The sequence below is a fragment of the Pelophylax lessonae genome, assembly GCF_965119305.1.
Source record: "Pelophylax lessonae genome assembly, chromosome: 2".
In the NCBI taxonomy this organism is placed as follows: Eukaryota; Metazoa; Chordata; class Amphibia; order Anura; family Ranidae; genus Pelophylax; species Pelophylax lessonae.
In genome coordinates this window covers 11464263-11481132 of record NC_138769.1, presented here as the reverse complement: position 1 = coordinate 11481132, position 16870 = coordinate 11464263, and the positions used below count along the sequence as shown (strand labels likewise).

The window sequence follows — 16870 nt, the reverse complement described above, 5'->3', positions numbered from 1 at the left end:
CTGAGGGAGGAAGTACTCTGAGGGGAGTATTTTCGATCTTCAATTACAAGGTGAGTAAAAAAAAAAAAAAGAACCTAACTATCCAATTCCTTTTCAGGTGATGGAGAACTAGCGGACGGGCACAAAAAAAAAAAGATCGATTTTGTGCCCGGAACTCCGCTTTAAGCAGTGTGTTTACTTTTATAGCTAGCATTGTTAGTATACCTTCCATCAACCTTATCAGAGCTTTGATAGACAATTATAGGAATAGACAATAGAATACATTTTTTATAATAAATAGGGGAGGTACAAAACCACCCCATATTTATTTCAGTGGGCAAACCTACAAAATCTGCAGGGGATCAAATAATTATTTCCCCCACTGTATTTCCAATAATCCTCAGCTCCACCTAATGGTCATAATGCAGTATTTTCCTGATCCCTGCTAATGTTCATTATGAATGAACCTATCTGCCCATTGAAGGATCTTCGACCAGAAGAGACAACAGTTTAAGAATATTCGGTTTTGCCCCATTTGAACAACAGCTGGGTAATTTACAAAGTACAAGAAGTGAGTATAGGCAGTGACATTTACGGTGTGAGCCAATGAGACTCCTTTCCCAATCGCCAGTGCGTCTCACCTGATGGATTGGGGATTGTTAAAGATTGGCTATCCTTTGACACCGTGTTGTTCACAGTGCAGCTCAGTGTCACCTTCTCTTTTGGTCGGGTTGCGATGTATTTCTGTTCAGTAGATATTGTTTCATTTCCATTGACCAGCCATTTGTAGGACGCGTTGATTGTGGAGGACTCACAATGGAGGATAATCTGCTGACTGGTGCTGTTGTCAACAATGATGGGCTTAGAGACCCGATCTGTAAGAAAAGAACATCACGTCAGCAATATAAATACAAGGAGCCCTTATAACACGGTCACAGTGACGTTACATATATATGGGGCACCGCAGAAGCCTCCTTTCTTCCAAGGCGCAGCATATTTGTGGCACTGATGGGAGCATTCCCGATCAGGTGAATACCCAGTTGAAGACCAGGACTTTTTCTGGCACTTTTTTTTAACAAACAGTATTTTTCTAGAAAATTTCTTAGAACCCCCAAACAACATAAAACTGGTGAATTTTTTTCCCATTGATCTCAATTTATGCAATTAACAAAGTATTCTGTTTAGGTAGATGCAACCACTAGTGGCACTAATGGGGGTGTCTTAGCTTGGTCGTACGGACGTCCAGGGCACCCGGTTTCAGGGGTTTCTCCACCTAACCCTTTGGGTTGGTGGTGGAGTCCCCAGCCTGGTGTCAGATTGTGCACCCTTTTCTTTCCCCCACCATCAACATCTGGTACCCTTCCTTTTGGCCCCCTTTTTGGATAGCTGATACCTTTAACCAGTTTAGGACCGGAAGGATTTGCCCCCTTAATGGCCAGGCCATTTTTTGCGATTTGGCACTGCGATACATTAAACGGAAAATTGCGTGGTCGTGCGACACTGTACCCAAATAAAATTGATGTCCTTTTTTTCCCCACAAATAGAGATTTCTTTTGGTGGTATTTGATCACCTCTGCGATTTTTATTTTTTGCGCTATAAACAAAAAAAGAGCGACAATTCCGAAAAAAAAATTTTCTACGGAATTTGCTACGGAAATTTATGTCATTTTTATTTATTTATATCTTACCAGTAATGGCAGCAATCTGCGATTTTTAGCGGGACTGCGACATTGCGGCGGACAGATGGGACCCCTAACTGACATTTTTGACACTTTTGGGGGACCAGTGACATTACTACAGTAATCAGTGCTATATATATGCAATGTTACTGTACTAATGACACTGGCAGGGAAGGGGTTAACCCAGTGGTGATCAAAGGGTTAAGTGTAGCCTAGAGGAGTGTTTTCTAACTGTATGGGGGAAGAGCTTGTGAAATTACCACAGAGACCTGTGATCCTATATAAAAGGATTGCAGGCACTCTGTGATCATTCCAGGGAGAACAGTCGGCTGTGTTTACAACAGCAGACCGTCCTTCTCTCTCAGCGGGGAGCAATCGCGGGTGCCCGGCGGCAATCGCGGCCGCCGGTCCCGTGCATCAGAGTCCCCGCTGACGAGTGGGGGCACAACCGACGTACCCCATGTCGTTTTGCACAACTGAGCCATCCCGCCGCAGTAAAACTGCGGCGGCGGTCAGCAAGTGGTTAACTCGAAAACATTTTTATAAATCTTTTAAATATCTATGGATAAATCCTTTTCATCTTGGGCTATCGGCTGTGGGATGATTCTTCAAGTAATTTAAGCCAACCCAAATAATAAATAGTTTGGTGCAGTTGTTGTGAGTGTGGCAGTGCCTAGGAGGTTCTTGGGCACCCATATTTATTGTTGGGATTTGGACCTTGGTGTCTTTTTGGGCTTCTTGGTGGCTCTGCATTCCCCTACACCACATGTCACAAAAGTCAAACACAAGGCCCGCGGGCCGAATCTGGCCCTCCAGGCCTTGTCATGTGCCCCTCGCACACAGTTTTGCAGCTGGAACGTGGCAGAACTGCATTCCACCACCTCCATCTCTCACCCTGCGCTCCTGCTCCCTGCAAGGTGAGGCAGAGCTGCTTACACAGGGAGGTATATGTAAGGGACATGTAAGGGACAGTAATGAAGAAGAAGGTGACACGTGAGGGACAGTAATGAAGAAGAAGGTGACACAAGTGGGGGGCAGTAATGAAGATGGTAACACAAGTGAGGGACAGTACTGAAGAAGGTGACAAGTGAGGGACAGTAATGAAGAAGAAGGAGACACAAGTGAGGGACACTAATGAAGAAGAAGTTGACACAAGTGAGGGACAGAAATGAAGAAGGAGACACAAGTGAGGGACAGTAATGAAGAAGAAGGTGACACAAATGGGGGCTGTAATGAAGAAGAAGGAGACACAAGTGAGGGACAGTAATGAAGAAGGTGACACAAGTGAGGGACAGTAATGAAGAAGGAGACACAAGTGAGGGACAGTAATGAAGAAGAAGGAGACATAAGTGAGGGAAAGTAATGAAGAAGGTGACACAAGTGGGGGGGGGGGGCTGTAATGAAGAAGGTGACACAAGTGAGGGACAGTAATGAAGAAGAAGTTGACACAAGTGAGGGACAGAAATGAAAAAGGAGACACAAGTGAGGGACAGTAATGAAGAAGAAGGAGACACAAGTGAGGGACAGTAATGAAGAAGAAGGAGACACAAGTGAGGGACAGTAATGAAGAAGAAGGAGACACAAGTGAGGGACAGTAATGAAGAAGGAGAAGACACAAGTGAGGGACAGTAATGAAGAAGTAGGTGATACAAGTGGGGGGCAGTATTGAAGAAGGTGACACAAGGGGGGGGGGGGGGTAACGAAGAAGGTGACACAAGTGAGGGACAGTAATTAAGAAGGTGACAAGTGAGAGACAGTAATGAAGAAGGTGACACAAGTAAGGGACAGTAATGAAGAAGAAGGTGACACAAGCAGGGGACAGTAATGAAGAAGAAGGGGACAGAAGGGATAGTAATGAAGAAGAAGGTGACACAAGTGTGTGTGTGTGGGGGGGGGGGGGGGGGCTGTAATGAAGAAGAAGGGGACAGAAGGGATAGTAATGAAGAAGAAGGTGACACAAGTGGGGGGCAGTAATGGAGAAGAAGGGGACACAAGTAAGGGACAGTAATGAAGAAAAATGTGACACAAGTGAGGGGGAGCTGTAATGAATAAGAAGGGGACAGAAGGGATAGTAATGAAGAAGAAGGTGACACAAGTGTGTGTGTGGGGGGGGGGGGGGTAATGAAGAAGAAGGGGACAGAAGGGATAGTAATGAAGAAGAAGGTGACAGAAGTTGGGGGGGGGTGGTCAGTAATGAAGAAGAAGGTGACTTTGTTAAAGCAGGTGCACATTGTAAGACACCTTTCTAATCTAGTTGGCAATAAAAAGTATGAAAAAAAAAAAAAATTTTTTTGGGTGGGGGGCGGGGTTGGGGCTGTTGTCAGGGGTTGCCCCTGAATGGCAGTTTGGAAATGTTGTGGTCACCCTACTGATAATCTGACCTTCATATTTGTTCTCATTATTCATTCTATGGCGTTGATGTAAGAACTTGATATGTACATTAGACACCTGTGAGACAAGAACCTCAGCCTTCTCATTGTGACTAAGGGCGGCATAGTACAACACTTTGCTGTGAAGGCCATGAAACCATGAAGCTGCGCGCAGAAACAGGCTAGCAAGGAAAGCCATATGCTTGATAAGAGAAGTACAGCGTTGGAAATGATCGTAATTAATTGATTGAGGCAGTTAGTAAGCAAGTAAAGGCTGAACGATTAAGCACCTTTAATAGGAAACAGATTAATAAGTCAGACACAAGTGAACATACAGTGCTGTCCAATGGAGAAGTTAGTCCTGCAGACCCTATTGCGCAAGAAGTTGTTAATACAGAGCAAGCCAACTCACCACAGCAAGCAGAAATAGCAGCCCAAATGCAATAGCCCAAGGTGAGCTCAGATAGCACGCAGCTCCCAGACATTAGAAGAAGACAACGCACACGCACACGCACCGAAAAAGGTAAAGCACTGCAAGATGCTAAATTTAATTCTCTTTTTTTTCGAACAGAAGTATAGAAGATGGAAATATCAAATCAATGAAAGAAAAGTGTTAATGCAGAACTGATTCGTGAAGTTGTGAGCACAATCAATGCCAGCCAGAAGTTGACCATATTTATGGTGACAAAAGAAGCATCACAAGCCTTAAACCTGAAATTCGGAGGAAAAATTAACTCTAAAATATTAAATCACTAATACTGCAAATAAAAAGGTTCAATAATTTCTCATGGAAGGTCCGCAAGACATAACCTGGCCTGATTCAGGGTTTGAAGCTACTGTGTCCAGCATCATTTCAGCAACCTCCGGTAAGTTAAGGTCTTTTTTCCAAGATGTCCAGTCAGTCTTCTCACGAGTCACTGCAGAAAAATCAAGAAGCAGCAGCCGAAGCAGCAGCCACACAAGAGGTGATTAAAATAATGAAGACACAACATCAATATGAAAAGGAAATGAGAAAACTTGAGGCAGAGGATGGGAGGTAAACAGCAGAGAGAGACGCCCAAGAAAGGGAAATAGAAGCAGAGAATGCAAGAAAAAGGGCACACATTTATATCAGAAAGCACCAGGAGAAAAATTAAGTTGGAAGAGAAGAAAAAAAAGAAGTAGAACAGTGGCGGCCGGTGCGTTGGGGGCGCGTTGGGGCGCCGCCCCCCCATCCATGCGTCCAGCCCCCTAATCTGCATGGAGTTCAATGGGGCATTTTTTTTTACATCACCTGATTAGAGCCAGAGGCTCTAATAGGCTTCAGCAAAGGGTGAACCCGGGGGCGCAGAGCAGTGCGCCCCGAGCTCACCCATAGTGTGACAATAGCGAATGAAAATTTGCTATTGTCACACGGATCCTCCTCCTGGCCAATCAGGAAGCGGGTCCTCCCGCTTCCTGATTGGCTGAAAGGCAAACCCCATGCCATTGGAGGAGGCGGGAGGACTGAGGACTCAAGGAGACGCCGGGGGACTGAGAATTTGAAGCCGCCGCTGCCTGAGGTAAGTGCACTGGTCTCACGGGGGGGGGGGGGGCACGCTGGCATCTCTGCATTGGAAAGGGGCACGCTGGCATCTCTGCATTGAAAGGGGGCACGCTGGTATCTCTGCATTGAAAGGGGGCACGCTGGCATCTCTGCATTGAAAGGGTACATGATGATCTCTGTATTGAAGGGAACACGCTGGTATCTCTGCATTGAAAGGGGGCATGCTGGTATCTCTGCATTGAAGGGGGCATGCTGGTATCTCTGCATTGAAAGGGGGCACGCTGGCATCTCTGCATTGAAAGGAAGCACAATGATCTCTGCATTGAAGGGGGCACGCTGGCATCTCTGCATTGAAAGGGGGCATGCTGGCATCTCTGCATTGAAAGGGGGCACGCTGGTATCTCTGCATTGAAAGGGGGCACGCTGGCATCTCTGCATTGAAAGGGAGCACAATGATCTCTGCATTGAAGGGGGCACGCTGGCATCTCTGCATTGAAAGGGGGCACGCTGGCATCTCTGCATTGAAAGGGGGCACGCTGGTATCTCTGCATTGAAAGGGGGCACGCTGGTATCTCTGCATTGAAAGGGGGCATAATGATCTCTGCATTGAAGGGGGCACGCTGGTATCTCTGCATTGAAGGGGGCACGCTGGTATCTCTGCATTGAAAGGGGGCACGCTGGCATCTATGCATTGAAAGAGGGCACGATGATCTCTGCATTGAAGGGGGCATGCTGCCATCTCTGCATTGAAAGGGGGCACGCTGGCATCTATGCATTGAAAGAGGGCACGATGATCTCTGCATTGAAGGGGGCATGCTGCCATCTCTGCATTTAAAGAGGGCACGCTGGCATCTCTGCGTTGAAAGGGGGCACGATGATCTCTGCATTGAAAGGGGGCGCACTGGTCTCTGTGCATTGAAAGGGGGCACGCTATACCTTAATTACTGAAGGCCCCTTTCACACCTTTGTGACCTCAAAGTCACGCAATTTTTTACAGCGTTTTTTGCCACAAAGCAATGCCTATTACATTTTTCTGTTTGCGCCCCCCCCCCCCCCCCCAAATTTTGAGCACCAGCCGCCACTGAAGTGGAACAATTGGAGGAACTAAAAAGGGCACAATGCAGTCAAAGCAAGGCTACAAGTGTATGCTGGAAACATCAAAAGCAAGGATGAAGAACAATGTTCTGCTCTTTTTCCTCAACAAACACAGGAAGGTCATGTTTCCCAACCAAATGCTCCTTCCACTCTTTCTCAGCCAGTTCTGAAAAGTGTGGTGTGCATTTGTATTCAACCCCCTGAGTCAATACTTTGTAGAACCACCTTTCACTGCAATTACAGCTGCGAGTCTTTTTGGGGATGTCTCTACCAGCTTTGCACATCTAGAGAGGGACATTTTTGCACATTTTTCTTTGCAAAATAGCTCAAGCTCTGTCAAATTGGATGGAGAGCTTCTGTGATCAGCAATTTTCAAGTCTTGTCACAGATTCTCAATTGAATTTAGGTCTGGACTGTGACTGGGCCATTCAAACACATGAATATGCTTTAATGTAAACCATTCCATTGTAGCTCTGGCTGGATGTTTCAGGTCGTTGTCCTGCTGGAAGGTGAACCTTCTTCCCAGTCTCAAGTCTTTTGCAGACTCTAACAGGTTTTCTTCTAAGATTGCCCTGTATTTGGCTCCATCCATATTCCCATCAACTCTGACCAGCTTCCCTGTCCCTGCTGAAGAAAAGCATCCTCACAACATGATGCTGCCACCACCATGTTTCACAGTGGGGATGGTGCGCTAATATAAATCAACAAACTGCAGCTTGAAGTGAGATAACACCAAATAAGCAAACAAAACGGGAAAGCTGCGCTAAAAAGTGACAGTGATACAAATAAATATATCAAAATAGTGTATCAAATTGAAAGTATATATAAATAAATTCAGTCCTTGTATTTCAGTACAGTCCCAAAATAGTGATAAGGAAAAGGTGTGTTAAACAAATAAAACGTGCTTTCCTCCACCGAAGTGCTCTATCCACCACAACGTGTGATTAGGCTTACCAGATGGCAAACGGTAATAAGCCAATATACAGCCACCAGATATGGATCAATGTATCGATTCCACTAGGATATCCAGCCCAGAGAGGACCACCGATCTACACCGATAGGGTGCCACAGACCATATAGGGCAGCCGGCGACACTCAAAGCAATGCTCCAATGACAGTCTTTAAACTCCACATGGCTCAGGGTATCACCATAGAATAAAAAGGATATTATATAAATAAGGTTGCACTTACACAATCCAAAATGTATTAGGCATGCATGAACAAATAACGGCATTCCTGTGGGCTTCACCTCGTGTGTAAAACTCAGATTGGAATCCAGCCAATTGCATAGAGAAAACGTGATGACGTGACCGTCGTGGAACCCGCCCTACATGTTTCGTCACAGATAAAAGTCTTCTGGGGTTGGTCCAAACCAAATGGAGATATGTTGCTTCAGAACATAACCCAGCTGACCGGCATAAAAGAGGTGAATCGGCGCTAATTTCTTCATAAATAATAAAACCAAGCATAAAAAATCAATACAGGATCAACTTCAATCGAATAAATAAAAAGTGTGGGGAAACTTTTTAAAAAGTGTAGGAAATGTTGCGTAGTGATGGTGAATAAAATGTGAAGATAAAGTGCTGGTGCCTATAAATACACAAATGATTCGTGACCAAAAAATATATATAAAATCCTTAAAATATAAATAGTAATACGAATAAATACAATCTGGTGCAAAAAGTGCTTGATGTTCTTGTGAATAAAATAATAAAATAGACCAATACAGTGAAACTTTTTGCTAAAAAATGTCCCAGTGCAACAAAATATATAAAGTGGCTTGAAGGTGATATCTCAAAATATATAATTGGTGACTTTTCTTTGTGAGATCCAAATGGTGTCATGCAGAGTGAGCAAGGTATCCAAAATCAGGTGCAATGGCCGCTCACCTCACATTACACCAATAAAGGCGTTCTCTGTATTAGGATAGTGGTTCTAGGATCCAGGCAATGGATTCCTCCTTTTCTCCTTTGGGATGGAAATTAGGGATTGCACCTCGATGGCCACTCTTTAGTTATATGGACTCGATGTATGAACAGATCACTGTTCTAAATCCCAGTTGCTCAAAGAGACAAAATAGGGGCTCCCATAGTGAAGTATATCGATTTTATTCCAAAATAAAACAAGTAGAGACTTACATTTAGGCAGAAGACAGCAAGCAGCCGCATATAGAGGTGTAGGACGGGGACTTCCGGTTTACGGCCGTAACCGGAAGTGACGTCACCTGGTTTCTCCCGACGCATTGCGTCACTCAATCACGTGACTTTCTCAACCCAGCTGACCACGCCTCTCACGCCAGAGCAACCTGTAGAGTCGAACTGGTTCACTGGGCCAATTTTCCTATGCAAAAGTGTTATAGACCGCACTCATACATAAATAGTGCATAACCATAGTGATCAAATTAGTCCATTGGTGATTGTGAATCTTCTTAGGTAGCCAAAAATCAATGGAATGAACTGTGTATAGTCCAATTCATGTGTGATAAAAAATAATTTTCCTTCTCCTGTGTGTTGAATCACCCGTGCTCACGGAGATAGGTATAGCCTCCACCAGAATCCTTCACCAGGGTCCTTATGCACACACTAACTGCTTACCGGATAGATTTGACCCCTCCCCCATTACAGGCAGTCAAATCAGGCACCAATTTAAACAAAGGTCGATCCTCCTTAGGATTCCCCTCAGCAGGTTCATAAAAACATGCCAGCGGTCAAACAATCATTTGCAGACGGGAGAGACAGAAAGAACTTCTCATGGTGTAGTAAATTTAAGTACCGTATATACTCGAGTATAAGCCGACCCGAATATAAGCCGAGATCCCTACATTTAGCACAAAAAAGTGGGAAAACTTATTGACTCGAGTATAAGCCTAGGGTGGCAAATGCAGCAGCTACTGAACCCAACTGGACCACCACGAGACACAAAACAGGGGCTGTGGGCATGGTACAGGAGATGGCGCAGGTCATAGTACAGGCATTGCACAGGTCATGGTAAGGGCATGGCACAGGTCAGGGCACAGGTGATGGTACAGGCATGGCACAGGTCATGGTACAGGCATGTCACAGGTGATGGTACAGGCATGTCACAGGTCATGGTACAGGCATGTCACAGGTCATGGTACAGGAATGGCACAGGTCATGGTACAGGCATTGTATAGGCATGGCACAGGTGATGGTATAGGCATAGCACAGGTGATGGTATATTCATGGCACAGTAAGTACAGGCATAGCACAGGTGATGGTATAGGCATGGCACAGTAAGTACAGGCATAGCACAGGTGATGGTATAGGCATAGCACAGTAAGTACAGGCATGGCACAGTAGGTTTAGGCATGGCACAATAGGTATAGGCATGGCACAGTAATTACAGGCATGGCACAGTATGTACAGGCATGGCACAGTAGGTATAGGCATGGCACAGTAGGTATAGGCATGGCACAGTAATTACAGGCATGGCACAGTATGTAAAGGCATGGCAAAGGAGATGCAGTGCTGCGGGCATGGTACAGGAGAATGTCCTGTACCATGCCCGCAGCACTGCATGAGGAAATGCAGGGGCTGCAGAGGCGTCTTACTTACCTGTCGGTGAGGCGCCGTCTTCGATTTACCACAAATGCGCCGCTGATGCCCGGGAAAAGCCGAACACGTTCGGCTATTCCCGGGCATGCGGGACATGCGCAGTGACACGTCGGCGCCGAGCGGCGCCATTTTTAAAAAGACACTCTAGTCAGTGACTCGAGTATAAGCCGAGGGGGGCATTTTCAGCATGAAAAAACATGCTGAAAAACTCGGCTTATACTCGAGTATATACGGTAACAATTTATTTAAGCATGTGTAGACTTACAGTTAAGTAGTCCACATTCAGCCGGCCAAAATACTCTGGAACGATATCCGAGCAGATAGCTGCCACAACCCCGGTAGTTTTTTAAACGGCGGTCGGCTTTCAGATAAGGGTGGTCCATGCGACGGATTCGCAGCGGGATCACCCTTAAGGTGCGGCGGAAGAAGTACCCCCCCCCCTCCTGCCATGTCCCGGCCGTTTTCCCCGCTTACCGGACCCGCCGGCAGCGGGGAACACATTTCGGTCCCGGATCCTCAGAGACAGGAAGTCGAGTGAGGGCAAGATGGCCCCCACTCCACTCTATGGTCTTGGAGGACCGGAGCAACGTCAAACGCCGTTGCCTAGCAACCGGTTTAAAGGGACAATTTTTTTTCAACAATTTTTTTTTTCTTTTTTAGTGTAGTTGTGAGGTGTGAGGTCTTTTTGACCCCGGATCTCACAATAAAGAGGACCTGTCATGCCTATTTCTATTACAAGGGATGTTTACATTCCTTGTAATAGGAATAAAAATGATCAAAAATGTTTTTTTTTTTTAAAACTGTAAAAATAAAAAATAATAAATAAAATAAATAGGAAAAAAAAAAAAATCATGTGCCCCGTCCCCGTTAGGTCGCGCGCAGAAGCGAACGCATACGCAAGTCCCGCTCACATATGTAAACAGTATTCAAACAACACGTGGGAGGTATCGCCGCGATCGTTTGAGCGAGAGCAATAATTTGAGCCCAAGACCTCCTCTGTAACTCTAAACTGGTAACATGTAGAAATTTTTAAAATGTCACCTATGGGGATTTTTAAGTACCAATGTTTGTCGCCATTCCACGAGCGTGCGCAATTTTTAAGCATGACATGTTGGGTATCTATTTACTCGGCGTAACATTATCTTTCACATTATGGAAAAAAAATTGGGCTAACTTTACTGTTTTCTAATTTTTTTATTTAAAATGTGAATGTTTTCCCAAAAATTTGCGTTTAGTAGACCGCTGTGCAAAATACGGTGTAATAAAAAATATTGCAACAATCTCCATTTTATTTTCAAGGGTCTCTGCTAAAAAAAAAAAATATATATATATATATATATATATATATATACTGTTTGGGAGTTTAAGTAGTTTTCTAGCAAAAAAAAACTAGTTTTAGCTTGAAAACAACAAGTGTCAAAGAATAGGGCCGGGCCTTAACCACTAACAGCAAAGTGACGTGGGGCTACATTGGCAAACTTTGCGGTGTTATACCGGGGGGATGCCTCTAGCTAGAGACATCACCCCGGTACCGTTGTTTAGAGCTGGCGGTTGGCTTTCCGGCGGTAATCGGGAGCCGCTCGGTCATTACCCCGGTGAGCGGGAGGGAACGTCCTCCGGCGGCTTTGCCCCGGGTCTCCCGTCCCACCGGGAGACCCGAGCACCCAGCCAGTACGTCCGCCAGCTGGATGGAGTCCAGATCAAAGCCGGAAGCAGCTTCAATCGGGTCTCCGATGATGTAACCCGGAGGCGGCGTCCATGACGTCACATCCGGGTTACTCAGCTGCTAAAGGCGGCAAATTTAAAAAAACTGTGTATTCAAAAATGCCGTTTGCGGCATTTTGAATACATGGAAGTGTGGAGGAGGGCTTTGGTGTCTTTTAGACCCCCGATCCCTCCATAAAGAGTACCTGTCACTGCCTATTGCTCTCACAAGGGATGTTTACATTGCTTGTGACAGCAATAAAAGTGATCAGATTTTTATTTATTTTTTTAAAACCTGTGATAATGTTAAAAATAAATAAATAAATAAATAGGAAAAAAAAATAAAAATTTAAGCCGCCCCCGTTAGCTCGCGCACGAAAGAAAATGCATATGGAAGTCGAGCTGCGAATGAAATCGCTGTTCAAACCACACATGTGAGGTATCGCCGCGATCGCCAGAGAGTGAGCAATAATTAAAAAAAAAAGAGCTACATTCTAGCTCTAAACTGGTAACCGTTAAAATTTTTTAAAGCTTCGCCTATTGAGATTTCTATTGACCGTAGTTTGTCGCCATCCCATGGGTGTGCGCAATTTTAAACCGTAACATGTTGGGTATCTATTTACTCGGCGTGACATCATCTTTCACAATTTACAAAAAAAAATGGGCTAACTTTACTGTTTAGTTTTTTAAATGCAGTGAAATGTGATTTTTCGTAATTTTTCCAAAAAAATAGCGTTTTAAAGACCGCTGCGCAAATACCGTGTGACAAAAAATATTGCAATGAACGCCATTTTATTCTCCAGAGTCTTTGCTAAAAAAATATACATAATGTTTGGGGGTTCTAAGTAGTTTTCTAGGAAAAAATACTGATTTTAACTTGTAAACAAAAAGTGTCCGAAATAGGCCCGGGCTTAAGTGGTTAAGCATCACACGTTGCATGATGGTGGGAGTGTACTTGCATGCAGGGCCGTCTTTACCACAGGGCAAAAGGGGCAGCTGCCCAGGGCCCTGTCAAAGTTTAGGGGCCCAAAGCACAGCTGCCCCTTAAGCCGCAAATTGGGAGCCCCATCGGAGCTGAATTTCTACCGGTCCTGCAGACACATACAGACACGGCCGCTTCACAGTTTGAAAAACACTGGCGATCCGCCTCTAGAGGTCTCCCAGCGGCCTGCAGTGTTTGGGTGTCGTCGCCATTTTGTTGTAGCCGGTACACTGTAGGGAAAAAACTCTCGGCAGCGGCGGAGGCGGAGGGGGCGCTGGCGGCATGGCTTGGCGAGGATCTTCAGAGGATTGGGACACGGTGCAGGAGTGTGGACTACTCTGGTTAAGGGCTCAATTGTCGGCAGGAATGCAGAGCACTCGGTTTATGCAGCTATCATAGTAAGTGGTAACAGCCTCTGACCTCTACTGTATAATGTCCGCACAGCCCCTGACATGTCCTGTACAATGTCCACACAGCCTCTGACATCTCCTGTACAATGTCCACACAGCCTCTGACATCTCCTGTACAATGTCCGCACAGCCCCTGACATCTCCTGTGCCATGTCCGCACAGCCCCTGACATCTCCTGTACCATGTCCGCACAGCCTCTGACCTCTCCTGTACCATGTCCGCACAGCCCCTGACATCTCCTGTACCATGTCCGCACAGCCTCTGACATCTCCTGTACCATGTCCGCACAGCCTCTGACATCTTCTGTACCATGTCCGCACAGCCCCTGACATCTCCTGTACCATGTCCGCACAGCCTCTGACCTCTCCTGTACAATGTCCACACAGCCTCTGACATCTCCTGTAACATGTCCGCACAGCCTCTGACCTCTCCTGTACAATGTCCGCACAGCCCCTGACATCTCCAGTACCATGTCAGCACATCCTCTGACCTCTCCTGTACAATGTCCACACAGCCTCTGACATCTCCTGTAACATGTCCGCACAGCCCCTGACATCTCCTGTGCCATGTCCGCACAGCCCCTGACATCTCCTGTACCATGTCCGCACAGCCTCTGACCTCTCCTGTACCATGTCCGCACAGCCCCTGACATCTCCTGTACCATGTCCGCACAGCCCCTGACATCTCCTGTACCATGTCCGCACAGCCCCTGACATCTCCTGTGCCATGTCCGCACAGCCCCTGACATCTCCTGTACCATGTCCGCACAGCCTCTGACCTCTCCTGTACCATGTCCGCACAGCCCCTGACATCTCCTGTACCATGTCCGCACAGCCTCTGACATCTCCTGTACCATGTCCTCACAGCCTCTGACATCTCCTGTACCATGTCCGCACAGCCTCTGACCTCTCCTGTACCATCAAATAAAGAAAAATATTCAGCGCTGGACTCTTGTACACACCACTAATAAATGGACCAGCAGCTAAGCACTCAAGGGCAATATCTCCAAAACACCTTCTGAATACATAATAGAAAAATAGTGCAGCGCAATCCTAGTGGTAAAATTAATAAATCATATAATCATGCAGAGTCCCAATGTTAATAGGTGTCCATATAAACAGATAAAAGTCTTCAGTGTAAAGTGGTCCTAGGGCAATTCCATAAGGTGCTTGTCTCCACGAGTGCTCATGCAATCCCACCACCTGTTCACACTGCCGCTCACCTTAACAACCAGCATGTCATCTCAAAATCAAAGCATCCTCAGACTTTCTTCCTTAAGCGTAGTAAATGATTACACCTCCGATGCACTGTCAGCTTCTCAAACAATGTTACCAATATGTGTAGGAGAAAAGAAAGAACGATCTAATGCTCTCTGTATGCAATCAAGCACTCTTTAATCCATATAAGTAAACAACTCACATTTTTGAAGAAAATAACAGCGCATATCTGCAGAGTTTGCAAGCAGGAGTGCATCAGGTCCACCAACCCGGAAGAGTGAGAGGCGGCCGCGGGTCACGTGACGTCCCCCGTACACGTTGCGTCCGTAAAAGTAAGCGGGACTTCTTCATTTCTCCTACACATATTGGTAACATTGTTTGAGGAGCTGACAGTGCATCGGAGGTGTAATCATTTACTACGCTTAAGGAAGAAAGTGTGAGGATGCTTTGAATTTGAGATGACATGCTGGTTGTTAAGATGAGCGGCAGTGTGAACAGGTGGTGGGATTGCATGAGCACTCGTGGAAACAAGCACCTTATGGAGTTGCCCTAGGACCACTTTACACTGGAGACTTTTATCTGTTTATATGGACACCTATTAACATTGGGACTCTGCATGATTATATGATTTATTAATTTTACCACTAGGATTGCGCTGCACTATTTTTCTATTATCTCCTGTACCATGACCGCACAGCCCCGGACATCTCCTGTACCATGTCCGCACAGCCTCTGACATCTCCTGTACAATGTCCGCACAGCCTCTGACATCTCCTGTACCATGTCCGCACAGTCTATGACATCTCCTGTACCATGTCCCCACAGCCTATGACATCTCCTGTACCATGTCTGCACAGCCCCTGACATCTCCTGTACCATGTCCGCACAGCCTGTGACATCTCCTGTACCATGTCCTCAGCCTCTGACATCTCCTGTACCATGCCCACACAGCCCCTGACATCTCCTGTGCCATGTCCGCACAGCCCCTGACATCTCCTGTGCCATGTCCGCGCAGCCTCTGACATCTCCTGTGCCATGTCCGCACAGCCCCTGACATCTCCTGTGCCATGTCCAGAGACATTGAGATGTTGGGGTGGAGACTGGAGAGCTTCATGGGTGGGGGGCTCTAGTAAATGTTTGCCCAGGGTCCAATCCATATTAAGGACGGCCCTGCTTGCATGCACAAAGTTTCTGTGTCTATAATGTTAATTTCCTCTAAACGGCGCATGTGTGCTTACTTCTTCATTTATTTCCCCCATCATGCATGTAATAATGCATGATGGGGGAAATAAATGAACAAGTAAGCACACATGCACAAATTTCTTCTTCCTGTTTCTTCTTGCAACTGAAAGGAGATTGCACAGCGCTGTCCTCCCAAGGTTTAAAGCATTTCTTTTTTGTTTTGTGTGTAAAGTAAGCCATCTGACTATGAATCTTCAAGATACAAACCCCTCTCTAAGCTCACAAGCAGGCAAAAGTGGTATGTAGAATGATTTATTATATAGGTTTCAAGTCATGATAGTTTTTATATGTATTTCACTGTATGTCTGATAATTTGCCCTTCATATTTGTTCTCTTTATTCAGTTCTACGGTGTCGGTGTAAGAACTTAATCTGTACATTAATTAAACACTTCAATACCGGGCACTTTCACCCCCTTCCTGCCCAGGCCAATTTTCAGCTTTTAGCGCTGTTGCATTTTGAATTACAATTTACGCGGTCATGCAACACTGTGCCTTAACCAAATTTACTTCACTTTTTTCCCACAAATAGAGCTTTCTTTTGGTGGTATTTGATCACCGCAAGGTTTTTTATTTTTTGCTAAACAAATCAAAAAAGACCGAAAAGTTTGAAAAAAAAAAAAAACGTTTTTTTGTTTATGTTATACAATTTTGTAAATAGATATGTTTTTTCCTGCACTGACGAGCACTGATGAGGCCGCACTGACAGGCACTGTAGAGTCGGCACTCATGGGGTGGCACTAATATGCAGCACTGATAGGCAGCATTGATGGGCACTGATATGCAGCATTGGTGGGCACTGATAGGTGGCACTGATGGGCACTGATGTGCACTGATAGGCGGCACTGATAGGCGGCACTGATAGGCGGCACTAATGGGCACTGATAGGCGGCACTGGTGGGCAATAATGGGCACTGGTGGGCAGCACTGATAGATGCAATGATGGGCACTGGTGGGCAGCACTTATGGGGAGGGCACTGGAGGGCTCCCTGAGCCCTGATTGCCATCCCTGGTGGCCATGGTCGGCATCCCTGGGGTCATGGGTGGGCATCCCTGGTGGTTCTATTGGCACCCCCCCCCAAATGTCTGCACTGG

At 45.9% G+C, this 16870-nt stretch overlaps 1 protein-coding gene across 1 annotated transcript in view; it reads right to left on the bottom strand.

Annotated features, from left to right (window-relative positions):
• The window catches only part of LOC309547913 (uncharacterized protein), a gene marked incomplete at both ends in the record, with an annotated part of 47288 nt that overhangs the window by 17087 nt on the left and 13331 nt on the right, over positions 1 to 16870 (bottom strand). The window contains one exon of the mRNA XM_082247913.1: positions 621 to 854. Within this exon, the coding sequence (XP_082104039.1) occupies positions 621 to 854 (234 nt within the window). The remainder of the gene's footprint in view (positions 1 to 620; positions 855 to 16870) is intronic.